The sequence below is a fragment of the Phocoena phocoena genome, chromosome 2 (assembly GCF_963924675.1).
Source record: "Phocoena phocoena chromosome 2, mPhoPho1.1, whole genome shotgun sequence".
Classification (NCBI taxonomy): Eukaryota; Metazoa; Chordata; class Mammalia; order Artiodactyla; family Phocoenidae; genus Phocoena; species Phocoena phocoena.
Genome location: NC_089220.1, coordinates 134,611,227 through 134,638,291, shown reverse-complemented (window position 1 = coordinate 134,638,291; position 27,065 = coordinate 134,611,227). Strand labels below are relative to the sequence as shown.

Here is a 27,065-nt window from a genome sequence, read left to right as displayed (position 1 = left end):
GTCCAGGAGGGGTCTGGCCTCCACCCGGGGGGGCTGCTCAGTAAGAAGCTGGGCCTCAGAGCCACTCGGGGAACCGTGTGAAAACTCACTTTCTGAGTTTGAACCAGTCCCTCTGCATGCATTCTAGAATCTGTTTTCTAAACTCCCCGGGGGATCTAGTGTGACAGGCCCTTGGAACAGCATTTGGGAAGCACGACAGCCATGGAAAGAACTGACTTTGGGGATCAGTGGACCTGGTTGAGTCCTGGTTCTGTGACCTTGATCTAACTCCACCTGAGACACAGTTTCTTTATCTGTAAGATAAGGAGGCAAACACATTTTCTTTCTTTTTCTGATTGTTGTAGGAATTAGGGATAAGGGATGTGACACATTTAACACAGTTTCTGGTACCCAGGAGGCATTGTTAAATGGTGACTCCAGACCTTGTGAGAACTGGAATTCTAGGGATGTAATTAGGACAGGGTCTGTTGGGCATGGAAATCAACAGATGGACCCACTGATTGGAATTGGGATATAAGGTAGGGTCTTGGCTCTGACAATACTGGGTCTTGGTTTCCAGAACTGGAGCTAGAAAAAAAAAGAGCAAAATAACATCAATGCTTAAACAGTGTTTACCAAGCAGGTCAGACACTGTTCTAAGTACTTTATGCACAGCCTTACGGGTTAAGTACTATTATTATCTCCATCTTACAGATGAGAAAATTGAGGCTTAGAAAAATATGTGCATGATCACATGGACATTATGTGGCAGAATCAAATTTCAGGCACAAGCTCTCTGGTTCTGGGTCTTTAGCAACTATTCTTGCCTATTTAAGACAAGTACAAGGTCAGAGTGGCCCTGGAACCACAATGCTGAGTTTCAAAAGTAAGCTGAGCCCTGGGAAAAATGGTCCTGGATATTTCTTTGCCATACATTTCTAGATGTAAGATTGTACAGCCACTTCATGCCAAAGTTAGAAAAGCTGGCCTCCTCATAACAGAAGCTGAGCCGTAATAAACCTGCCCTGTTGCCAAAAGCTTGATCTACTCTAACAGAAAACCCATAACACAAAATCGTCTTATATTGAAAATCTCTTGCTCGCTTTATATTTCATTCTTGTATAAGACTTGACCCCTTTCATGGGTTAATCAACGCTTCCAAGGGCCTCTCTGACCACTGCTCTTTTTCACCGGTTTAAGGCTCCTTCATTTGGTATGAATCTGATGTCTAACCAAGATTTCCTCCACATTACACATGAAGCACTGGCACTAATAAACTTATTTGTTTAATTCTGAGAGTATTTTGTCAGAATTTCCACATTTCATAACATTCTTCTCTTTCCTTTCTCTGTACTCCAGGGTATAACCTTCAGTAGCAGAACAAACCAGGCCAGTCAGCAAGTTGCCAAGTCCTGCAGACTCCTTGTCAAGGAGAACAGCTGGACCCATTTCTAATCAACGTCTCCAACACAATACCCTTGGATTGCTGCAGGAGACCAGACCAGAATTTGAAACTTTCCAAAGACTTCCAATAGACATTGAGTGCACATGGATACTTAGGTTGCCTTTGAGACCAAGGCAAAGAATACAGGTGTCACATTCACCCAAGAAGTCTACATTTCAACCTCTGTACACAGAATGGATGATGTTTATTGAAACAGCCCAAACCTCTTTCACACTGCAGGGGATATAGCTCAAGAGGCAAGCAGGCAGTCCCAGAACCAAGGAATGGATGACTACAAATATCATGACAACTATGAGGGCTATGCCCCCAGTGATGGCTATTATCGTGGTAATGAATCCAATCCAGAAGAAGATGCACAGAGTGATGTTACAGAAGGCCATGATGAAGAGGATGAGATCTATGAGGGCGAGTACCAGGGCATCCCTCACCCAGATGACATCAAGGCCAAGCAGACCAAGATGGCGCCCTCCAGGGTGGATGGTCTTCGGGGCCAGGCAGACCTGATGGCCGAGAGGATGGAAGAAGAAGAGCAGCTGGCCCACCAGTACGAGACCATCATTGATGAGTGTGGCCACGGACGCTTCCAGTGGACCCTCTTTTTTGTTTTGGGTTTGGCCCTGATGGCTGATGGCGTGGAAGTGTTTGTGGTGAGTTTTGCCCTGCCCAGTGCAGAGAAGGACATGTGTCTGTCTAGTTCCAAGAAAGGAATGCTTGGTAAGTAGAAATTTTCAAAGGTCATTCTCTTTGTGGCATTAAAATCTGAAGGGGAAAGAGCAGTAAAATTTGTATAGCACCTATCACTGTTAGGTATCTTAAATCTATCATAGTGTCCTTGCAACACTATCATTTTACATCCATTTTGTCACTAAGGTATTTTTATCTCAGAGAAATTAATAGGCACAGGTTTACAAAGCTAGTAAGTATTGGAGCTTGGGTGCCTACCCAGATCTGTCTGAGTCCCAAGCTCTTAGTTCTTCTTTCCAAGTCTTTTTTTTTTCAAATTGAAGTATAATTAATGTACAATATTGTATGTTACGGGTGTACAACATAGTGATTCACAATTTTTGAAGGTTATGTTCTTTTTTCCAAGTCTTGTTGCCTCCTTGAGAGTCTGATTTCTCTCTTTTTCGTGTTAAACCATCTTCCATATCCAAATGACAAATTCATTTTGTGTGTGGCAAGCCAGGGGTCTCTTCCACTCAGTACTTCTCTCTATGTCTTTCCAGAACCTGATAGCATCTGCTCCTGGTTTCTCTTGTGTATAAGTGTTAGTGGGCTGAATGCCCATGTGCCTTGGCGATGAATACTGGTCTGAGCCACCCACAGAGCCCCTTCAGGCTGTTGGGGATCATGCTGTGAAGCACAGATGGATTCCATGGGATGGAGGAGCAGCTTTGCAAATCATTGATGAGACTAGCACCATCAGAGCCAAACATCAGATATCAGGGCTTGCGGCACAGAGGATTCTGTGAAGTTAGAGAGAGGATGGGCATAAATTGTGTGACATAGAAGAGATTCATCAAAATATAGACAAAATAGTCTTGGTCATTAAATGTCCTGCAAAACATATTCATTCTCTAATTTCAGAGTCCATGCAATTGATTGTTTAGCAAATATACAGCTACAGAGAACTTACTGTGAGTCAGGTTCTTCCTCAAGACGGAGACATAGTTATGACCCACAAGAACTCAAAATCCATCTAACAGCTTAGTTCATTCACTCAAAAGATATCTCTTACTTGTGTACCATGTTTTGGTCTTTGTGCTCAGGCCCTGGGGAGAAAATATTGAACAAGGTAGATGTAGTCCTTGACTCTCAAAGAACTTACATAAAGTAGGACAAACAAGCATTAACGAACATAGAGAATTATTTGATTATGGTAGGGATACCTGCTATGAAACACTTTGTGCCATTCTGGTCCCAATGCCTGCTTTAGAGCAGGGATTGACAAACATTTTCTCTAAAGCTCCAGATGGCCTCTGTCACCACTACTCAACTTTGCCTCTAGCACAAAAGCAGCCATAGACCATTTGTAAACTAATGGGCACAACTGGTTCCAATAAAACTTTATTTACAAGAAAAGGCAGTAGGCTGAATTTAGCTTATGGGCTATAGTTTGTTGGCCCCTGATTTCGAGCCACAATAAATAAGATTGGGATATAATATAAAGAAAATATCTGCATAGAGAATTGTCCCTGGAGGCTCTTAAAAATGGTTTTACAGGCTCACAGGTATAGAGATCAGACTTGTGGTTGCCAAGGAAGGGGAGTAGGGGAGGGAAGGAATGGGAGTTTGGGATTAGCAGAGGCAAACTATTATATATAGGATGGATAAACAGCAAGATCCTACTGTATAGCACAGGGAACAGTATTCAATATCCTGTGATAAACCATAATGGAAAAAAATATGAAAAGAATATATATATAACAGAGTCACTTTCCTGTACAGAAGAAATTAACACAACACTGCAAATCAACTATACTTCAATAAAATTTGAAAAAAAAGAAAAAAGAAAAATACGGGCCAATATCCTTAATGAATATAAATACCCCCCCCCCAAAATCAGCCTTAAAGAAGTAAATTCTGACACATGCTAAAACATGGATGAAACTTGAATTATGATAAGTGAAATATACTACTCACAAACACACACACACACAAATGGTTTTATCCATTCTTGCTTAATTAAAGAGACATTTAAAATGATGAGAACTCTGTCAGATATGGCCATCCAGAAACCAGAAGAGACCAAGTATATGCAAACAAAAGAAATGACTCAATAAGCAAGACGTCACCCAGAGTTTTTAAACACCAACAAAATTTTATTTTTTAAAAATTATTTTTATTATTTTTTTATCAACAAAATTCTGCTGTGTTTCTCTAAGTTTCAACAGATTTTTTAAAAAGGGCAAAAACCAAACCAAAACAAACCCCAACCTCCTGATCAAACCAAACCATCCCCAATTGATCTAAATATTTCCAAGACCATTATTTTGTTTTGTGACATTCTCAACTGAAACCTTGGGCCCCTATTAGTCCAAATTGGTATGTTAGTAACGCTTTCACTCCCTCTTGTTCTCTCTGCCACCTGGTGCCCAGTAACCTCATTAACAGCATGGTAACAGCTCTTGCTGGCTCCCAGGGCAAATGCTAGGAGTTGAGGGAACATGGTCCCAATCTGGAGAGCCAACATTTGTGCAATTTTACTTTCAGTGTTTATCATGAAGATGCTATGACTCAGCCCAAGAGGGGCAGGCAGACCCCTGAGCAGAGATGGACTCCCGATGCACTTGTGGGGCCCCCTTTATGGATCCAGGGAGGTGGGTGTTTGGAGGGTCTCGTGAGGCCGGCTTTTCCATGTGCTGTCTCATGTCAGCTTCGTAGTCACCATGGTGCTTATAGGATTTTTATCCCATTTGTACACATCAGAAAACAGGCTCAGAGAGCTGTATTTAATGTCACATAGTAATTGCTGGAGCTGGGATTTCAACCCAGATCTTTCTGATTTCAGGGTCTGTGTTCATTCTGCTATACCATACCGCCTTTCTTTCACACATGGTCTTTAGGAAGGAGGTCATGCCATGGGGCAGACTTCTTTCCAGTCATCAAGCATCCCATAGATTACTTGAGCACCATGGATTGCTTCCAACAGAGACATAGCATGGTGTGGGGAATAGTGGTGTGGACACTGGTGTCTGGCCACTAGGGTTTGGCAACTGGCTATATCATTTATTTTCCAATGACCTTGGGCAAGTCATCACTTCTTTAATTATCAGTTTTCCAATATATGGAATAGGGTAATGATACATCTGTTGTGAAGATTCAGTGAGATAAAGCTGGTAAAGCAATCAGCTCTCCATGCCCCTAAACTACTGTTTGTTCTTGTTACTTTGTATTATGACAGTCTCCCTTCAGCATTTACAGTGAATTATAGTTGCAGTGAGACAAGGGAGCAGCCTGGACCCTGCAGCCAGGTGGCCTGGGTATGAGCCCTTGCTCTGTCAATTCTTAGGAGGGTGACTTTGGGAATTACTTAGCTTCTCTGTGCCTTGGTTTCCTTCTCTGCAAAATGGAGATACTAATGGTATCTTACCTCATAGGGTTTTTGAGGGCTAAATGGATTTAATGCATTTAACTTGCCTGAAACAGTGCCTGCCCATAATAGGTGCTCATTTTAGTTATTATTGTTGAGGTTGTTATTATTACTAAGCTGATTGCTTGATAATGATGACTCATCCAAATTCAGGACTAGATTTTCTCAGGTGACATTGCATATTTCTTTAACCCAAAGTTATTTATAATAGGCTTTTAAGGTCAAGCTTCCCTACCTTGGCTGGTGAAAAGGCCTTTTCTGTTCAAGTGCTAACCCAGTTCTTTCTTTCCCCTTCCTAGCTGTTTTTTTTTTTTTAAGACAATATTTTTTTGAGAAGTTTTAGGTTCACAGACAAATTGAGAGGAAGGTACAGAGGTTTTCTTTATGCCCCTTCCCCACACACATACATCGTCTCCTCCTATTATCAACATCCTCTAGTAGATGTACATTGTTACCGTTGATGAACCTACATTGACACATCATAATCACCCAAAGTCCATAGTTTATTTTTACTATAGGGTTCAATCTTGCTGTTACACATTCAATGGGCCAGACAAATGTGTAATGACATATATCCATCATTACAGTATCATACAGAGAATTTTCACTGCCCTAAAATTCTTTGTGCTCTGCCTATTCATCTCTCCCCCCTTCCCCAACCCCTGGAAACAACTGATTTTTTTTTTTTTTACTGTCTGCATAAGGTTTTTTCTTTTCCAGAATTTCATATAATTGGACTCATATAGTATGTAGCCTTTTCAAATTGCTTTCTTTTGCTTAGTAATATGCATTTAAGTTTCCTCCATGTCTTTTCATGGATTAATAGCTCATGCCTTTTTAGTGTTGAATAATATTCCATTGTCTGGATGTACCACAGATTATTTGTCCAGTCACCTACTGAAGGACATCTTGGTTGCTTCCAAGTTTTGACAATTATGAATAAAACTGCTATAAATGTCCACGTGCAGGTTTTTGTATGGACATAGTTTTCAATTCCTTTGGGAAAGTATCAAGGAGTGTGATTGCTGGATTGCATGGTAAGAAAAAGTTTGGTTTTGTAAGAAACTGCCGAAGTCTCCTAAAGTGGCTGCGCCATTTTGCTTTCCCACCAGCAATGAACGAGAGTTCCTGTTGCTCCACATCCTCGCCAGTATTTGGTGTCTTCAGTGTTCTGGATTTGGTCATTCTGATAGGTGTGAAGTGATATCCCGTTTTTTTTTCTTTTTTCTTTTTTTTCTTTGTGGTACGCGGGCCTCTCACTGTTGTGGCCTCTCCCGTTGCGGAGCACAGGCTCCGGACGCGCAGGCTCAGCGGCCGTGGCTCACGGGCCCAGTCGCTCTGCGGCATGTGGGATCTTCCCGGACCGGGGCATGAACCCGCGTCCCCTGCATCGGCAGGCGGACTCTCAACCACTGCGCCACCAGAGAAGCCCTATCCCGTTGTTTTAATTTGCATTACTCTGATGACATATGGTGTGGAGCATCTTTCCATATATTTATTTGCCATCTGTATACCTTCTTTGGTGAAGTGTTTATTAAGGTCTTTGACCCATTTTTAAAGAAGTATTTTGTTTTCTTATTGTTGAGTTTTAAGAGTTCTTTGTAGGTTTTGGATAACAGTCCTTTATCAGATGTATCTTTTGCAAATATTTTCTACCAGTCTGCGACCTGTCTTCTCATTCTCTTAACTCTCTTTTATTTTAAAAAGAAACTGGGGGAGTTCCTTGGTGGTCTAGTGGTTAGGACTCGGTGCTTTCACTGCCGTGGCCTGGGTTCAATCCCTTGTGGGGGAACTGAGATCCCTCAAGACCTGAAGCTCAGCAAAAAAAAAAAAAAAAAAGGAAACTGAAAGTGATATGCCTCTGGACTTGACTCCTAGTTGATGTTCCAGGGAAAAAATTCAGAAGGAGAACTCTTCCTACCCCCAAATACGGGCCTCAAATTATAGATTATTTTGTTATTTTCTTCCTGGAAATGGATGAACCATTCAGAAAATAAAAGAAGCATCCCCAGGCCGGGTAACAAAAATATCTGGGTACCGCTGTGCCACTTTGCTGAGGTTTTAGAAAGATGAAAGTTTGCTTCCTTGAAGGGTTGTGTTTTAGTGAGTCACTTGTCTAGAACTGTCTCAGTTGGGGAAGAAGAAGTCCTGTGAAAATGTTGTTAGCATTGAAGGGTCAGCCCTGCTTCTTATAAAGTGGTTGGTCCCCTTTAAGACAAAAAGAATGCATTCATTTGTTAATTAGACTCTTTATTCTTATTTTTAAAAGAATTGCTGAAAAAAAAAAAAAAAGAATTGCTGGACATTTCCGCATGCCTGTATTCCCTCTATGGCAATGCAAGACAGGCAGGTCCCAGCACTCAGTGTGTTTTATTCTAATGGTGAAAATAGAGTTCATACGAGAAATATAAAATACCAAGCAGCACTATGCAATTATGCAATGCAATTTTCAGTCTTATCCCTGTTATTCAAATATGAAGAAAACAGAGACAGTGTGAGGGGTAGAACTTGAGGTTGGCAGGTTGTAGAGTTAAGTGGCTTGTTTTTATATCTGCTTGCTGTTTAGTGGTTGTGTGACCTTGTGCTGATCTGAATTCTTCCTCTCAGAGTCTTCCATGATTTTAGGTGGTTGATGAATGAATCTATCAATATGTTTCTTTTTAATCCCCTTCAGGTATCAATATTATTCATGTATTTTCTAGCTATATGTAGAAAAAAATCATTTAAAATGACTTAAAGATAGGAAGTTTAGGACTGTCTGGCATGACATTTGCTTTTTCAAATGACATCAAATTGTTGGCATCCCTAATCATTGCTTCCTTATAGCTAGGATACCACTTAGTATTGATGACACATGGAACAAAGCAACAGCATCCTTCTCTGCCTGCATTTGGTAAATTGCCACCAAAGTTTTCTCGTAATTGTAAAAATACCCCTTAGGCTGCAACTGTGGGTGATTCCTACCTTCATGCTGATCAAAAGAAAGAGAGCCTCATTTTTAGGTAAGAGTTCCCCTTTTGCCTTCAGAATTTTGACTTCCTGGAAGGGTCTAGTGGCTCAGTGGGTATTTTGTTGGCTGTTAGTTTTTCTTGCTATCTGCAGCAGGAAGGCTCAGGGAGTCCTACGCTTCAGATAGTGATTTAGAACGTAACAGGGGACCCCTGGGGCTTGGTGTCATTATGAGCTAAGGGAGGACATGGAGCAATGTCAGATGGAGTGGATTCATTAGAATAAATTGCGTGTTGAATTTCCATAGCAGCTAGGAGATGGATGTATTACTCTGCTGTCATGAAAGATTATCCTTTAATTGTTTTATATGCAAGTTCGAAGTGAACATCAGGGCAGAGCACTTGATTTATGAGCCACTTTTTCTTTAGCCCTGAATTCAGAGTGTCAGTTCCTGAAAGGAGGGGCCACCTGTACCCCAGAGCCTGGCACAAAATACGTGCTCAATAAATACTTACTTAGCCTCATGGAAACAAATACTCATGATGGTGAAATCCATCACTAAGAATTTTCATATAATCTTTTTGTGTTGGATTATATCAGTTGTCCTTATTTATATTTTTTAGATCATGGGATTCTTCAGAATAGAATGAAAGCCAAGGCCTCCCTTAATAGAGTCTACACTGATTGCCATATTTAGGAGTGTGGACTTGGTTCCACAGGCAATGCAAGAGCTATTAAATGGGGAGCTATTAAATGGTTTTGAGGAAGGGAGTGACAAGGTGGTTTAGGATGATGACTCTACTCCTGTGATTTTGGTACTGGGAGTGGTTCTAGAGGAACAGAATCTTAAGAATGAGTTTACTGAATTGGTTCTGGAGCTTCTGGAATCAGTTCTCTAATCTGGTTAGATTTAAAGACACTATTGACTCTATTTCCCATAGTAAAGAGAGCACTTCCTGTTCACAACATGATGTGGCAATAGGGATACACAAGATATCATCATTGGATACTCCTATTCAAATACTTACAAGAGGCAAGGATCTAGGTGAGCATTTTTGTCAAACTAACTGCTGTCAAAGTAACGAATATGAGATTGGCTGGTTGCTCCTAATATCATTGACAAAGTGGGAAAAGAAATTAATGAACTGAGGACTTGAATTCCCAGCACAAGCACTGCATAAATGACCCAAAATCTTCTATGTCTGCCCTGAAGGATACCTTTATCTCCTGAGATTGCTGACAACCAAACCCAGTATCTCATCCTCTGAATGGCTGAATTACCGTGCAGGTTGAATTCCCAGCCTCACAGCAGGTCTACTGTTAAAGTAAAGGCATTGATAAGGAAGAAATAGGATCCTGGAAGTTGGCATGGGGATGTGTGGGAAGACCCTGATGCAGATGGGGACATTGAACTCCTAAATTTTGATCAGTTCTCTTCGCCAATAGAAGCAGGCCCTCCACTCGTCTTGAGGGGATTAACCTTGCGTTGATGAGGAAGCTGTAATGGCCTCCCCTTAAGGCACCTGCCTTGCAAGACATTGTTGATTCTCCTCAGGACCCCCACCCCTCTTTTCTTCTGGACTTACAACTAAACTCAAGTCCCTGCAGGTCCCTAAAAGTGAGGGTCAAAATGTGACCCATGAGGAGTTCTGCTACACTGCAAAAGAACTACTTGGTTTTTCTAATTTACACAGAAGTTCAGGGAATATGTGTGGGAATGGATATTAGGGGGGTGGGGTAATGGTGGAAGGAATATAAATTTGGATTGGGCCCCATTAATTGATATGGACCTGATAAACAGAGATTTCTGCATTTAATGTTGAAGCTCGGGGAGTTAGAAAGGGCTCTACTAGTTTGGTTGGTTGGTTGGCTAAAACATGGACCAAAAGTTGGCCCACAGTAAATGAACTTGAATGCCAGACCTGCCTTGGTTTAATGTAGAGGAAGAGATTCAAAGGCTTAGGGAGATTGGAATGTTAGAGTGAATTTGTCATTTAAAACCTACTCACCTGCCTTGGGGGGTTACACAGGACACACCTTTCACCATGACTATGAGAAATAAATTTGTGAGGGGACCCCCAGCATCCTTGAAGAGCTCTGTGATCACTCTTAGATGTAAGCCAGACCTCACAGTGGGGACTTCAGTCACTGAAGTGAGAAACCTAAATGCAGAGTAATTGGACCCTGGGTGGCAGGGGCCAAGTGACAGTACTTAACCACCAAAGTCAAGGTGGACGTGATTACTGTAACGGACAGCAGAGTCAAAGCAGTACCTGACTCTAAGAGACTGTGGTATTCCCAAAAGTGAAATACATAGGAAGCCTACTAAATTTTTATTTGATCTGTATGAGCAGAAAAATTCCAGGTCAAGTGAACAAAAGTCTAACCTGTCTCATAAAAAGTCACTGCCCCTCAACTGATTCCCAGATTTGAACCAGTTTATAGACCCAAAATCCATGAGTGAAGGGGAGGCTGGGTCCCCTTGAGGAAGGATCCCAGGCCGCTGCCAAAAATTTATACTGGTTCATCTTTCTCCCAGTCTTCCCCAAGGGACCTTTGGCTTTTTACCAGCGTGACTGCACGTTGGAGAAAAGGAAATAATCAGACCTTTTGAGGATTACCAGACACTGGATCTGGACTGGCACTAATTCCAGGAGATTCAAAACATCACTGTGTTCTATCAGTCAGATTAGGGACTAATGGAGGCCAGGTGATCAATGGAGTTGTGGCTCAGGCCCATCTCACAGAGGGCCCGGTAGGTCCCCAAATCCACCCTGTGGTTATTTCCCCAGTTCTGGAGTGCTTAACCGGAGTAGACATATTTAGCAACTGGCAAAATCCCCACATTGACGAAAAATGGATTGTCAGGGAGAGAGACTAAGGTGGGAGATCTGACAGAAGTTTACTGGAGTACTCCAAGGGAGAAATATGCAATTCCTGGACTACTACATCGAGGAAACAGTAGAAGCTGTTTGAGTGTTTTGAAAAATTGAGATTTTTTTAATATAGAGCTTCAAAATATTTCTGCTATAAGCACCTTTTTTTTCCTTATTTAATATATGCAAGAAAGAAAACCGATGACTTATGCAAAGAAGACAACCCTTCCTAACTTCAAGAGATTGACATTTTTACACAGCTGGCTGTGTTTATTGCAATAAAATCAGTGAATTCATAGTCAGAGGGTTGACTATGACAAAGCTGATGAGTAAATTCAATTTTCTGTAACAAACATAAAGGAAGAAAAACAATTTCCTATACAACCAACCAACCCACCAGCTAACCAAGCAACCAAAAAACCAGCATCGTAATTTCAAGATTAAAAGTTATTTCACAATTAACCATTGGGGTTAAGAAAAATCTTGCAAGGAGACCTTCTTGAAACAAAACCGTCAGTTTTATGATGCGGGCTACATGTTAAGTACGGATTTAGCTTTGAGTGAGACACTTTTCCCATTTGTCTACAGCTGTTTTTTAATTTTGTGCCTTTCAACTTAGTCCTACATTGAAGGATAGAGCCTACCTCAGTCTGAAAGCATTTGTGTCAAAAACTATTAACCACTTATTCGAACTTATGGATCCTGGATTTCTACTCTGATTTTCGTCAAGATTGAATCTAAGCTATTTGGAGCTCTATGTGTGTAGGTTTTAGTTTTACATGGAGTAAATAGCATTGTCTGGAAAAAGAGGGGGAGGGGGAGGGGGAGAGGAGTACTTAGCTCCTGTTGGGAGAATTGAATGAGATCACCCTTCTAACTGTCCAGCTCAGGGTCTGCACACAGTATGTCCTCAGTTAATACTCATTCTGCTCTTCTGATCCATCTGATCCATCTGTTGGATCTTCTGATCCAACAACCTGATGATGTTCAGCTTCTAACTTGTTTGAACTTTCATTGTAGCAGAGATGTCTCAGTACATTCTGTCTGCACTGCTTGCAGAACGTCTTTGGCCATGAGACCTTCAAAGACTTGAAGGTTTTTTGTTTTTGCTTTTGTTTTTCTCCACAGTTGTAAGCACACTCCTTGAGACCCAAATAAAAGATGTTTGGTAACTAATGATTTATTAATTTGGGGAATAAAAATGTGCTAGTTACTTATTTATATGTATTCCCCTATATTTGTCCCCACCATGGAAAACTTTAGTGAATTAGATAAAGCTCATAGGGCTGTTAATCCACATATTTGAAAATATAATCTTCAGGCCATGGAAAATACAGCAGGAATGAATGGGAGAAATCCTTAAGTAAACTGTTACATTTACTGGGAATGGAGGGGAAGTTGCAGGGTTGGGCATGTCTCCAGATATTGCAGAATATCCCCTGGAGGGACAAAGTCACCTCCAGTTGAGAACCACTGCTCCAGGTGAGGGGTTCTCCCCTCTATCTGCCCATTTGAGTCACCTGAGGAGCTGTTAAAAAAAAAAACAGGCCCTGGGACTTCCCTGATGGTCCAGTGGTTAAGACTCCTCACTCCCAATGCAGGGGGCCCTGGTTCGATCCCTGGTCAGGGAACTAGAGCCTGAATGCTGCAACTAAAGATCCCGCATGTTGCAATGAAGATCCTGCACGAGGCAACGAAGATCCCATGTGCTGCAACTAAGACCCAGCTCAGCCAAATAAATAAATAAATATTATTTAAAAAACAAAACAAAACAAAAACAGGTCTTGCTGTAGAATAATGCTGTCAGGGACTCTGTGAGTGAGGTATGGCATAGGCACTTTTTCACAGCTGCCTGGTGATTCTGTTTTGCAGCCGGGCTAGAAAACTAGGTAGTTTACACAGAGACTCAGGGTTATTAGGAGCTACTGAGTTGTCAGGGTTTTTTTATTGTGCTACCTAGGAATTCTCCCCAGGTGGCTTCCTTCTTGAGTTTGTGGTGATGGATGGGATATTTGCATACACCTTGACCAGTGTAAGGAAAATGGGGCTGTACCCAAAAATCTTGTTTACATTTGCAAACAAGATTATCAATGGATTTTGATATCCAAGAGATTATCAATGATTTTCATAGATACTCACATTTGATCTTGAAGTGAAACTGTGAGGTGGTCAGAGTGGTAATCCCAAGTTTATAGGATGAAGGAAGTGCTGCTTGAAGACCGTAAGTGATGCATATGGTTCCTAAGGTAGTTTTCTTGTCTTGCGTTGTCACTCATTGCCACTCGTGTTCACTGTGGGTTACTTTATAGTAATGAGGTTGGAAGGTTTATTTTTTCATGTATGGATTTCTTCATAAAAAGCAAAGAACTAATGCTTAAGGGTTCATTATTTACCAGGGCTGGTACAACCTCTGTTACCTTTCTTTTAAATTAAAATCAAATTATAATAATTATATTACTACCACCACCAAAAATTACAGTTTGATAAACTCTTTTATACTAAGCATTTTATATGTGACATTTCTGATCCTTATAACAACCTGCAAGGGAAGCATTATTTTCACTGTTTTACAAATGAGAAAACTTAGTCTCTAAGAGGTTAATGTAACTTGTCAAAACTAGTTAGTGATGGCTCTAGTAGTTGAAACCAGTTATGTCTGCCTGCAAAGTCTACTGCTGCTCCTTTACCTTGCTGTCCCATCTATGGAAGATGTCTCTAGGTGACCGTTACATAAGTAACCTTGAGCAACCTTTACACTAAATGCATGACTCTGATAAGATACAGTTGCCAAGTAGGCACTGGGCCTCCATCAGAGTGCTAGAGTCAGTTACAGCTTATCTCTGTAGGTGAGAGTATGATGTAGTCCACGTCCCAGCCAGCTGGACCAGAAAGGCCAGGTGCCGATTTCACCAGGGACTTGCAGTGATCTGAGGCATAGATTGTGAGCCCAGAATAGGCTGTCATATTGCTGAAGAGCAACACTGCCATCCACCCGTGAAAAGGGTCCCAAGGAATGCTCCATCACCTTTTTAGACCAGAGCAGCAGAGGCACAAAGGACTTCCCCACCCTCCTTCTGCCAGGAACCACATCAGACAATGGAACATTCTTGTCCAATGTGGAGTTCATGACTATACAGCTATCATGGCCCTTTGCAGGCCAGCAGGTGTAAAATCTCTCTGTATTTATAACCCTTGTGTAGCACAAGCCCAGATGAGTTGGGTTTTTCTTTGGAAAGGATTGATTTCGTTTCCAGAGAAGTCTCAGATATTAGCAGCGCAGGGAGGAGGGAAGGGAGAGTCAGATAGATGGTCTTGGAAATGTAATAGCCTTTGACATGCCCCCTGGGGTCCACTGAACAGATTGAATGTGAACACTCTTTTCTCCGTTCGGACGGGCCCAGGCTGCTCAAATGTGCAGAGTGAGCATCATCTGTTTCAACACCAGAGATTTTGCTGACTCAGGGGCATATATCAGTCTCCACTGGAGACATGCAGCAAATAGCCTAAAGAAGTCGCATCCTTTCCTTGGCCTCTCTGCCTCACCTCTCCTTGGGTCCTAGAAAGGAAAGTCTTATCCTTCAAAGGAGATGTAACAACAGATTATAAGGCATAAGCCATTACTTACAACATTATAGAATCGTCTAATATTAGAAGTGAAAGGGATAAAGGAGAACTCCTAACATGCCTTTCATTTCTAACTGGAGAAAACTGAGCCCCAAGGAGGAAGCGAGTTCTTCAAGGTCGTAAGCTCTGAGAGCAGGACCTGGGCCCCTGACAACTGGCACAGGGGTCTTTCCTCTACACAGAGTTGTCTTGCCTTTTGTTCTTAAGGAATGACTATGTAAATCAATCAGATGATCTGTCATCTGTATGCTTTCTTTTTTAGGAGGCGATATGTGTCTAGGATGTATTCAACTGCCGGTAACAATGACTTTGAATCATGAAGATGTTTATTCTTTACTTATCAAGAATTCTTAAAGTAGGTGGTTCCAGGGTTGGGTCAATGGCTTACTGATTAGGCAAGGACATTCTTCTGGCCTTTCTGTCATGGTCGTAAGCTGACCACCATAGCTCTATGCTCTACATCCTCCCATGATGGCTTTCCAAGCAGGAAGTGAGAGCGATGGTGGCAAGAAAGTGCCTCTTCTGCAATGTTCTCTCTTTTATTGCACAAAAACATTGCCTAGTAGCCTTTGACAGACATCCCTGTATGTCTTATTGCTCTCCCTCAATTAAGAGTTGGATTCAGAGGACCATCTTAAGTTAACTATGCTTCATCCCCTAGGGGTGTGTGTGTGTGTGTGTGTGTGTGTGTGTGTGTTTGTGTGTGTGTGTGAATTTCTCTGAACACATTTTAATACCTAACAAAACCACGCTTCCTTTAATAAGGAAGAAGAGAGAAAACGTCCTGTTGGGAATGTGACCAACAGAGTCTACCATATGTGTAAACACTTTAAAGGTGGACAGTCTGACTTAATATTTTGGCTCTATCACTAACTACCTCTACCATCTTAGACAAGTCACTTAGCCTCCCTGAACTTTGGTTTCATTATCTATAAGATTAAGATATTATTAGTACCTTCCTCACAGAACTATTGTGAGGGGTGATAAGATAGTGTACATCAAGGGCTCATCAAAGTGCCAATAAGGACCCAATAAGTATGATCTTGCTTTGTATATATATATTTTTTATCTTATTGAATAACTCTTTAAGGAATCAATTATTTATTGAGTGGCTCATTGATGAATGACATACAAGTGCCTCCCTCATGGAGGTAACGTTTTAGGGGGAAACAGACAATAAATGAGATGATTCTACCACCCCCCCACACCTTTCTAAACTCCATTCTTCCATTGGCAGGAGCAGGGGGTGATCCAGAACTCAGGGTGCTCTAGGTAGGTCCTTCAGTACTTCTTTTCCCCTTAATACTACCAACCGTGCTACCAAAATTGGTTTTGAGACCTTCGGGAGCATATTTACACCCTTTGTCACTGTACGTGTTGGTTACCATGAGAGGTCCATGTCTCCCAAGATGTTCATTATCACCCAGACTTTCATCCCCCTATGGCACTGTGCATCCTTTTTTTTTCCCTGTCTCATCTCCCACCTCTTCCCTTAATGTCATTTGCCTTTTTGCTACAACTGAAATGTATTCTCCTCTGAGGATGTTACTTAGCCCTGCAGTCTTAGTGGGTGGCTGTTTCCTTTTTCATATTCCACACCCCTGTACCATTGCTCCTCCTGGCTCCCCCATGACATTTCCAGACCATTCTCCCTTCCTCCTCCTTAAAACATTCCTCATTTGCATCTCCTGCCCTCAGAGGGTATCACCTAGCATGCATCCTTGTTGCAGTCATCTACTGGCCCCCTGTGTCATGCCCCCTCATTCCTTGAGGAATTTAGTGCCAGGTTTACTGTCACTATTTCCATTATAATTCTTGGTGATTTCAGTAAGCACTTTCCAATATCCTAGTTTCTTTCCTTAAAGTCTTCTGCAATGATATCCCCCCCTCCTAATCACCTGCTGTCCTGGTCTTACCCTAGGTCTTATTGTTATCGATTACTCCAACCCCTCCACAATCCCAATGTCAAGCACCCCTTCTTCTGTCTTTCTAGCTCACTCTATCCAGTCCTCCAGCTTCCACAATTGTTCAACCTCATGAGACCTACAGCCTTTTGGTCTGTCACTCACCACGCTTTTGTCCTCATCCCATTCTTCACTGAACTTAAATTCTGTGAGCCAGAATCATAACCGCCATCAACTTCCTTGTGCCTCTCTTTTTCGTCGTGTCCCTCAGCTCTGGTTACATCTCACTCTTCATCAGTCTGTCCCTGTACCCTGTAGCTGAACACGGCTGGTGAGATACACACCATGTCGTCCACTGGTCTCACTTTAAATTTATTATCAATAACCTCAAGGGCGCCCTTGTGCTGCCAGCCATCATCCTTCATTCCCCTGAATTATTCAGTTTCCCAGTCTCCTTGATGACAATTTCATGCCTCATCCTCTGTTTTCCAGTTCCCAGCGCCTCCTCCCCATCTTTACCCTCAGCATAATGAACTCAGTTCCTCTTTCACTGAGAAAACAGAAGCAACCAGAAAAGAACTCCCACAGTGCCTACCTCCACACTTACGTTCCTATCTGTCCCTGGGCTTACATCTTATTCCTGTTGCTGTGGAGGAGCTGCGAGGCTCACCTGTCTACTCTCAGGCTAGATTCTCATCCACTCTCACTTCCCCAGGGTACCACTTTCATAATTCTCACCTTCCTCTCCCTCATCTATTTTTCTGTCTATCTCAAGTCATTCCCATCAGCACACAAACATGATACAGTTTCTCTAATCCTGACTTCACACACATCTCTTCTGTTTTCAGTAAAACTCACTAAATCCAAGTCCTCACTTTCCATTTTTGCTCAATTTTGAGCAGAATTTAGTCCCCAACACTTCAGAAAACTGTTCTTGTCTAGATCACTAGTGACCCCCACTTGGTCAATCGAGTGGTCCAATCTCAGTCCTCCACATTCCGGACCTGTCAGCAGCAACTGTAAGAGTTCAGCCCTCCCGCCTCCTTGAAACACTTTCTTTATTGGATGTCTAGGCTACCCCTGCCTCCAGTTTCCCTGCTGTTCCACTGGCCACTCCTTCTCATTTTCCATTGCTGGTTTCTCTATATCTTCCTGACCCTTAAACACTGGAACATTTCAGTACTCAGCCAAGGAAGCTCCTCTCTATTGCCACTCACTTCTTTGGAGAGCTGATGCAATCTCTGCTTTATATACCATCCATTCTCTTGACTCAACCTTTAAAATACAACCAGAATCCAGCCACTTCTTACCATTTCCACTGCCACCAATCACTCCACTCCAAGCTGTCAGTGTCACTCACTTGGGATATAATGGCCTTCTAACTGAGCTTTGTGATTCCACCTGTCAGAGGGAGACACCACTGTGGATGGTGTGGATGGGTGGTCATGGAAGCTTTGGAAGGAGCCAGCCATGCAAAGATCTGAACAAAGAGCATGCCAGATGGAGAAACAAGTAATGTGAAGACAGACAAGAAAGAGCATAGAACATCACTATCCAGGGGGTACTCAATACCTGATACAAAGGTAAAGAGAAAATTAAGAGTAATTGTCATAGGAATAAAAAAATTGAGATCTGACCCACGAGATACATTTTATTTCAACAAAAGTGTGAATACCCACTTTCCTAACATACTAATATTAAAACCTGTGCCGATCTCTGTCACATAGGGTTTGCAAACAATGGATGAAAATAATTGTTTTGTTAGTAGAGTGTTTTAAAAAGCAAGGAATTTTATTTAGAAATCAGATTTCCGGCTCTTTTTGAAACTCTAGGAATAGAGTGTATATTCGATAACACAACAACTGGCTGAAGTTAAGTATGGCTGCTCCCTTTAGATGGGCCCGTATTCCCCCATTCCTACCATTCTCCATTAAATATGCCTGCTCAACTTCACTCATTTGCATTTACTGCTTGGCCCCTGTAGGCATCTGATTTTGAAATCCTTGGGCTAAGAGGTGAAAAGATTTCATCAGTTTGGATATTTGAGAGGACTCACAAGACTCCTCTGAGTATAGTCACATAGGCTCTTATTTAAAGGGAGAAAGAGAGAAAGAGATTGTAGACAAGAACTGGACATTCAAAGGACATTCAGGCACACTCCCCAAGGTCCTTCTTGTTCTCATATGGGCTTGTCTCCAGATAAAACCACCAAGATCTGTGCAAGAAATCTTCACTTTAGGAGACCTCAATGCAGAAGTTCCCAGAGGCATTTTCTTGTCCCTCTGATTGTGTGGTAGAGCCAGGTTGACTAACCAGTTATGACACTGAAAACCATGAGTAAACAAATTGGCTCTAGGGATCACCAGGGGAGTTTCAGACTTTAAACAGCACATCACAAATCTCATTACTCTTATCTTAGCCATGAGTCAGAGCCAGATGTCTAGGTGTCCCAGAGAGAAAGACAGATCTTTTCCAGTCTGGCTTTAAATCAACTCTATGCTAATATAGAAGATAATGTTCTTTGAAGACAAGGTAGCCTGTTCAGAGTCATTGTACCAAAAGGCATCCAAGTTTTGTAAGGTCGTGAGTTTGACCTCTGCCAATAACCAGCCTCGTCACCTTCTGATCCCTGTGTGAGGCTCAGTCCTGCTGTCCCCATCCAACCATTCCTTTACCACCCCCAACCATCTGCTTGTTCTAAGATAGCAAAGCTTGGCCCCCACCCTCTTTCTAGTCATCAGCTTGCCAGAGTTCTTGCTGTGGCCTTTCTCTGGCCCCTGCCCTGCTCTACCACTTCATTTGTTTCCACCTATTTATTTCTGTTATATTGTGAGTGTTTTTGAAAGCGGAGGACGGGGCTGGACTTATTTAATCTCTATGCCCCTTTCCCACACTCGCTGATACATAGAGCATGGGGCTGAGCAAATTTCCTTGTAAAGATTTTGGTTTCCATTCTTGATTTTATGTCAACTACTCCTGTCTCAGCTATTAACTCTGAGCCATACTCTGCAATTAATTAGCACTACCGTGATTCTCCTGGACTGGTCCTAGATGTCATCAGATACATCATTCCATCCTCTAGAAGTGACCACAATGGCAGCCTCAACTTGGGCTTTAGTGGAATGGTTGAGGGATTGCTGAGGCTCACTGGGTAATGGTCATATCTGAGATGCCCACGGTGTCCAGGAGAGCTATCAGAGATGTCACACCTCTACTGGTTTTAGTCCAGGTGACACCTCTTCTTACCTGCACTGAGAGGTACCAAAAGGAAATCTCTGCTTTTCTAAGATGGCTCTAGTGTGGTGGTATGTGGACAAGGCAATTTCAGGGTTCTCACAACATCCTGAGAGAAGATTAAGGGACATGCCAGATACCCCTTTGCCCCAGGGCTAGCCCAGGGCAGAAACCTCACTAGTGTCCTGAAAGTTTTCTGTTACAGTTGCTTCCACAATGACTGTAGGCCTATCTTCTACTCACCAAAGACATGGCTAGAGATCTGGGGTCTGGGTATACTTCCAGGCTCACTGCTTGGCTCAGAATATTGCCTTGTGGCTTGAGCTTGGTTATGCGTCACCTGGGTTGATAAAGTCTCTGGGCTGCCTTACAGGGTCTCTAATTTCCTTTAAGTATTGCTGGAGAAAGAACCTCTTCCTGGTTTAAGACCCTATCCTTACACTATGTTGCTGAAGCAAGTGGCCCTGTCTCTGATTCCCCAATCCATCTGCAGACCCCTACCTCTGGATCTATTGGCCACAAGCTGAACCTAGACCTTCCAGGAAGGATGATTCTGCTCTTCCATAACATTGTGGCTTCTCTCGAGCTGAAGGACCAAGCATGAGTGAATGTATTGCATCCTCAGGCAGAGTGACAAATACCTCCAACCCTGGTGTCCTTGAATAGTATTAGTGCACCTTTTCTCATGAGCTACTCCATAATTTGGGGCATTGATGAATCACCCAACTGTAAACGTGGATTTCTTCTATCAGACATTAGAACAGTTTACTCAGATATTTCAATAATTGTGGTCAGAGAGGAAAACTCCTAACCTCATCTATTAAATGAGAACATTAATACTTCCCTCACAGGGTTGGAATGACAAATTAAAATTATTCTATATATCACCTAGCATAGTATCTAACACATGGTAGGGTCTTAAAAGATGCTAATTCCTTTGTCCCTTCCTTTCTCTTCTCCACACTTGTGTCCAAATATCTTATGTGACCTTTTGGAGAGCTCCAACTTTCAGTAGACTGGGAAAGTTAACCTACTTCCAAAGATTCATTCACTTGAGTTTATCGGACACATAAAGTACTAGAAGAGTCCAATACAGTGACTGCCAGGTTGGTTTCCACTAGACATACTGTTAAAACCAAACCTTTTCTGTGCTAAATGCTTTAGACCCAAAAGGAAGTATTTACTTATCCCAGAAGTTTCCAAGCATCCAGATGTTATATAAACAAAGCACTTGGCCAAACTACCCAAGGCATCTGATTTCATAGGGGTATGCAGATAGATACCCTGATGTTCTTCCATGACTTAGTACCAAAGTGAGACTTCTCCCAGGGGTTCACTTATGTGTTCAACCTTTATCACGTTTACCACGTGATAAAGCAGTAAACTTTATAGATCTGTGACTCCCAGACCCTAGTCCAAGAGAACATTACCCTTCAAGAAAGTATATTTGGATGAATAATAAAGAAGTGGAATAGAAATGGTTCCATCTGGAGATGCTGATTTTTATTCTTGCAAGGCACATGCATGCAGTCAAATAAATACTGGAGTGGCTGCAGAGAAAGGGAGCTCAGAAGTTTCCTAGGATATTAATGCATTTAATTTCTATGTATTCAAGTGAAAAAAATGTGAGAAATGCTTTCTTTGTCCTTGGTTAATTGCTAGATAAAGAAGATTATCCTGCAGGAGCCTCTTCTTTCCCATCACATATAAGCCAGCACATTCTGATTGTTTATCTCCTCAACGTGCTGCCCCTGGTGCTGCGGGTGTATTCTGTCTGTGTGAAGAGCATCTCTAGAGACGGCAAGAGGTTTGTGTTACATACCAGCTCTCTGGAAGGAAATTCAGCGCTGGGTCTCAAGAAACCCTTTGACCTCATGATTTCATTTCTAGGAATCAATTCTGAGCAGATAACTAGCAATGCAGACAAGGACATATGCACAAAGATGTTCTTTGCTGAGTTACTTACCAAGTGGAAAAAATAGGTTATGGAACTTCCAAGACAGAATGGTCTCCACCATGTAATTGTATGTGTACAAATACAAACACAAAGAATAAAGTACGCGAATAACAGCTGTCTTTGAGTGGTGGTATGATAGTTTTGACTTTACCTTTTATACATTTTTAATGTATTTTTCAGAGTTTTCTACAGTGGGTGTGAATTATTTTAATATTATTTTGTTTATTTCTTGAAAAAATATTAATGGAGTGCTTACAAGGTGTCATTCTCTGCGCTGGGTGCTAGAGACACAGTGGGAACTCCACTCGGACAGAACTGACAGGTCCCCTCCTCCCTCCCCCTCCTCTGGGACATGGCAGTCAAAGGCATCTGACAAACGTTGAGCCAATAAATACATAATAACAAATAGACATATGTTATATGAAGGAATGGTAGTATGGTGCCGAAAGACCAGCAGAGATGACAGAATTTCATATGGAACAGGACAGGAGTCAGAAAACTATGGACTACAGGTCTGTGGCCTACAGTAAGTCCCCTACATACGAACGTTCAAGTTCTCGAACGTGTGTGAAGTTGCAGCTTGCCCTCCGTCTCCTGTTGCTGACAATCCTTCAGCTCTACCATCTCCCACCTCCTCCCCCTCCTCCAGTCAGTAACCCTTCTTGCCTGTTCACTCGATGCCAGCCCCTGGATGCCAGCTGTTGTACCGTACTGCTGTACTTCTCAAGGTTCTGTCCTGTAAGATTAAAAGTGTTTTCTTTATTTATTGTGTTTGTTTTTTATGAATTAGTTGCGTGAAAAGTATTACTATAAACCCATTACAGTACAGTACTCTATAGCCGATTGTGTTAGTTGGGTCCCTAGGCTAACTTTGTTGGACTTATGAACAAATTGGACTTACAAACACGCTTTTGGAATGGAACTTGTTTGTGTGGAGGAGACTTACCGTATTTTTGTTTTACATTTTTAAAGGATTATAAAGAAAAAAGGAAGAATATGTCACAGAGACCACAAGACTTCTGCAGAGTAAATTATTTGCAAGTGAAATATTTATTCTCTGGCCCTTTACAGAAAAAGTTTGTTGAGTCCTAGTTTGGGACATCAGGGGTGCCTCTCTCAGGAGATGACATTTAATCTGGGAACTTAAGAAACAGAAGAGTTAGGGGAAAAAAGTACCCCCCCCCACACCACTGCCACCAAAGTCTTGTTAGAAGAAACTTGAAAAAACTTTAGTCCAAAAAAGCTTTTTGTTGGAAGTTGGCTTCCTTTTCAGGTAAGGATAGAGGGAGGTACATTTGAAGGGAATAAATACATGAGTTTTTAAAAAAAACTCCTATAAATAAGTTTCTTAGGCTTGTCTTGATCCTCTTTTCTCAAATTCTTATATATGGTTGATTTGATTTTAAAATACCACCAACTTATTGTCATTTTTCCAATCCTGTGGCTTTCTCAGGTACCAGCCCATTCTAAGCTGCATTGCTCATAACAACAGTAGCAACTTTGATCAGTCATGTAATTACTTTCGAGCCAGGCATCCTGCTACGTACTTTCAACGCAACGTCCTACATAATCCTAACAGCTCTGCAAGATGATCACTAGTATCTGAATTTTACAAAGAAGGAGCAATGATCAGAGAAGCTGAGTGGGGAGCCCATGGTCATGCTGCTGGTAACCCATGGAGCCAGGACTGTGACCATGACAAGCTCAAGTCTTGTGTCTCAAGACTGGGCTCTTCCTTTTATGGGCACCTATCAGTGTGGGTTCCTCCCTCTTCTCCATTTTATTTGTGGTGTTACCACCAGTTGAAAGCCCTTCTCACCCCACCACATCCCCCTCCTTTCACCTCCATGCCCCTGCTCTGCAAGTAGCAGAGTGCTTTTGCTACCAAACTTCACTGTCCAAGGCAAAAGAGGAACTAGATAGAACAAGAAGAGCTTTTCAAAATGCTGTCGTAGGGGGTCAGAATATGTGGCCTCCAAATGTGCCACTTTGATATAAGGATTATTTTGAGCTGAAGACAGTTGAGAAAGAGCAGAGTTGAAAAAAAAAAGCTCTCTGCCCTACCCCACATTTGCCTAAAAGCAGGCTTAGACTCTAAATCATGGTTTTTAATTACCTCAAAAACCGTGGTGTTATTAGGGGGGACATTGCCTCAAGATGCCACTGAGCTTGTTGAATAGCATTGAAGGAGGGTAGACTTCCTAGCTTTCTCACTAGTCCCTTATCAGCTTCATGCTAAAGTAATTTTCCTTGGATAGGCTCATCTTTCTTCCATTCTTCCTTTTCATGGCGTCCCAAAACAGTACAGGGGAGGAGAAACTTTTTCCCTCTATCCTCCTAGGTTTGGTGGCTGGGGACCCTTCGAATTAAACTGACAAAAGACAGATTAACAAGAGAAAAACAGACTTTATTGCCATGCACAGTGCATATACTTGTGAGTAACTCTAAGGATGGTTAGAATCTGGGCTTAGATAGCCTCTTCACAAAGAACAATACATTTGTAGAGAAGTGACAAGACAAACAGAGTTTTAGGCTTCCTAGAGTGGCAAACTGTGGGAAGGTAAATCAATCTGTGGGGCAAACTAATATAGAGTTGCTTTAGTGAGGTTTGTTATGTAGATTCCTCTTTGTGCAGCACTATGTTGATAAGAGTCTCTGGTGATTTAGAGTCTAAGCCTGCTTTTAGGCAAATGTGAGGGAGGGTTTTGGGTCTGCTCTTTCTAACTGTCTTCAGCTCAAAATAATCCTTATGTCAAAGTGGCACATTTGGAGGCCGCATATTCTGATCCCTCTACGACAGCATTTTGAGAAGCCCTTCTTGTTCTTTCTAGGTCTTCCTTTGCCTTGGACAGTGAGGTTTGGTAGCAAAAGCACCCGGCCTGGAGCTAGGAGACCAGAGTGTAGTGTCAGCAGATCCCGGGCCAGCAGAGAGCTTCCGAGAGAGTCCCTGACCTCTGGTATTCAGTCTCCTCATCGAGTACAGCTAAGGGATTGAACTCAATGTCTAATCTCTAAGATTCATCCATTTGCTTATGTGTCTGGATCAGTCAGGGTGTAGTCAGGAGACAGAAATCATGGCAATTATTGAAACAGAGAGAATTTAATGTAAAAAATTATTAACTGGGTAAGTGAAATGTTTGTAAAAAGTATACTGTGGTAGTGAAGGCAAGGAGCAGCTGCCACCCTTAGGACCTGGGGGAATAAGTTAGAATTATGATAACTTAGAAGCTCAGGGAAAGGGGGCCCTATGGAGCTAGCTCAGATCTCTGGAGAGAGGGCCCAGGCTGGCTGGTGCTGCTCTGGAAGGGGAGGGGAGGGGAGGCGGGATGTGTCTGGTTCTGCTTTTTGGATTCAGCTGCTGCTGCTGTGGAAGGGAATTGCTGCAGCCAGAGAGAAAAAGTGTTGCACAGGTGAAACGACAGGAGCGAAAAGCAGAGGTCCCCTCCTTGAAGCCTCCCTCTAGTGCCCCCTACTGGCAGGGCCTCGCAGGGAGCAGCCTGCAAAGTACTTGTATTAGTTTGTGGACAAACTAGGGGCTAGAAGGATGGCTTTGGAGCTGAGAGATAACAGCTCAATAACTGGCACAAAGTTCACTGCTGGGATTGCAGACTGGTGGCCCAGAAGCCACTTAGGGCCGCATCTGATCCATAAACATGTCTTGTGTGACTATCACAAAAGTTAATCAAGCATCTGTGTCTGGGTTTGTTTTTTTTAGTCTGACAATCTTCTTCCTGAGAAATTCCACAGAATTTCATCCTTCATGATTTATACTTTTTAGAAACAAACAAATGGGAAGGCAGCTTGGAGATTAGCTATCTCAATAATCAGTTTACAGATGTGAAGGTCAGGCCCTTACAGGGTGAGAGGATTTTCTCCCAAATTACACAACCAGTGAATGAGATCTTTGGATTCCAAAGTCAGGATTCTTACCACTTCCCCTCCCTGTCTTGTCCTGAAACTGGGTGTGCTCTAGCCTCTTGCCACTCAGAGTATGGTCTGTGGACCAGCAGCACAAGTCTTGTTAGAAATGCGGACTCTCAGGCCCCAACTCAGACCTACCAAACTGGAGAATCAGAATCTGATTTTAAAAAGATACCTCCATGGTTTTTGTACATAGTGAAATTCGAGAAGTGCTGAAGATAGCTTTATTGAAGTAAGAAAAAAATAGAACATTTATTGGACGCTAGTGTTTTTCTCTGGGGTGGGACCAGGGTATGGGGCGTGCAGATTGGTTCTTAGCAAATGTCCTGACCATTCCTCTGATTCTTATCTTCTCTTCCCCCAATTTGTAGGCCCACATATAGGCATGCAAACACCACATGTGCACGCACTAATACATGTGCATGCATGTGCTCCCTCTCTCTCTCTCTCTCTCTCACACACACACACACACACACACATTCATACATGCACACACACCCTCTGAGCCATTTATGATCTGGCCTCTGTCCTAACCTCCAGCCCCAATCCCTCACCAGGTGTCCCACGAGTACTGTGTTCTACTCACACTGAACTACTTGCAGGGAGTTGCCCAAACACATCAGTTGTTCTTTCAGCCTCCCTGTCTTTGCACGTGCTGTCTGCTGCTGCCTGCGATACACCCCCGTCACCAAGATGGAGACCTGACTGACTTCTATGTGTCCTTCAACAACAGCTCAATGTCTTTCTCTTGGAAGCCTTCCCATGTTGTGTGAGGTGTATCCAGGCTGTGCTCCTCCTCTGTGATTTTAAAATACCTGACATATACCTTTATTGGAGCACTGTTTCTCACCAGGAGATAATCACAGATTTTGTGGTTTATCTCCTTGAATGGAAAGAGCCATGCCCCACTGAGCAAGCCATCCTGGGGACAAGCAATGAAGAAAGAATGAACTGATGCAGAGCTACGAAGTCTGACCAATGCTTATCCATAAAGAGCAGTGAAATGTAGTAGTTGAAGCAGGGACTCTGAGGTCAGAAGTACTGGTCCCAAATCTTGATACTT

The 27,065-nt window shown here is 42.4% G+C and overlaps 1 protein-coding gene across 3 annotated transcripts in view; it reads left to right on the top strand.

Annotated features, from left to right (window-relative positions):
- Positions 1-1,707: 1,707 nt before the first annotated feature.
- The window catches only part of SV2B (synaptic vesicle glycoprotein 2B), an 82,100-nt gene continuing 56,742 nt past the window's right edge, over positions 1,708-27,065 (top strand). For all 3 annotated transcript variants that reach the window (XM_065871179.1, XM_065871178.1, XM_065871177.1), the window contains exon 1: positions 1,708-2,158. In XM_065871179.1, coding sequence (XP_065727251.1) covers positions 1,708-2,158 — 451 coding nt within the window. The remainder of the gene's footprint in view (positions 2,159-27,065) is intronic.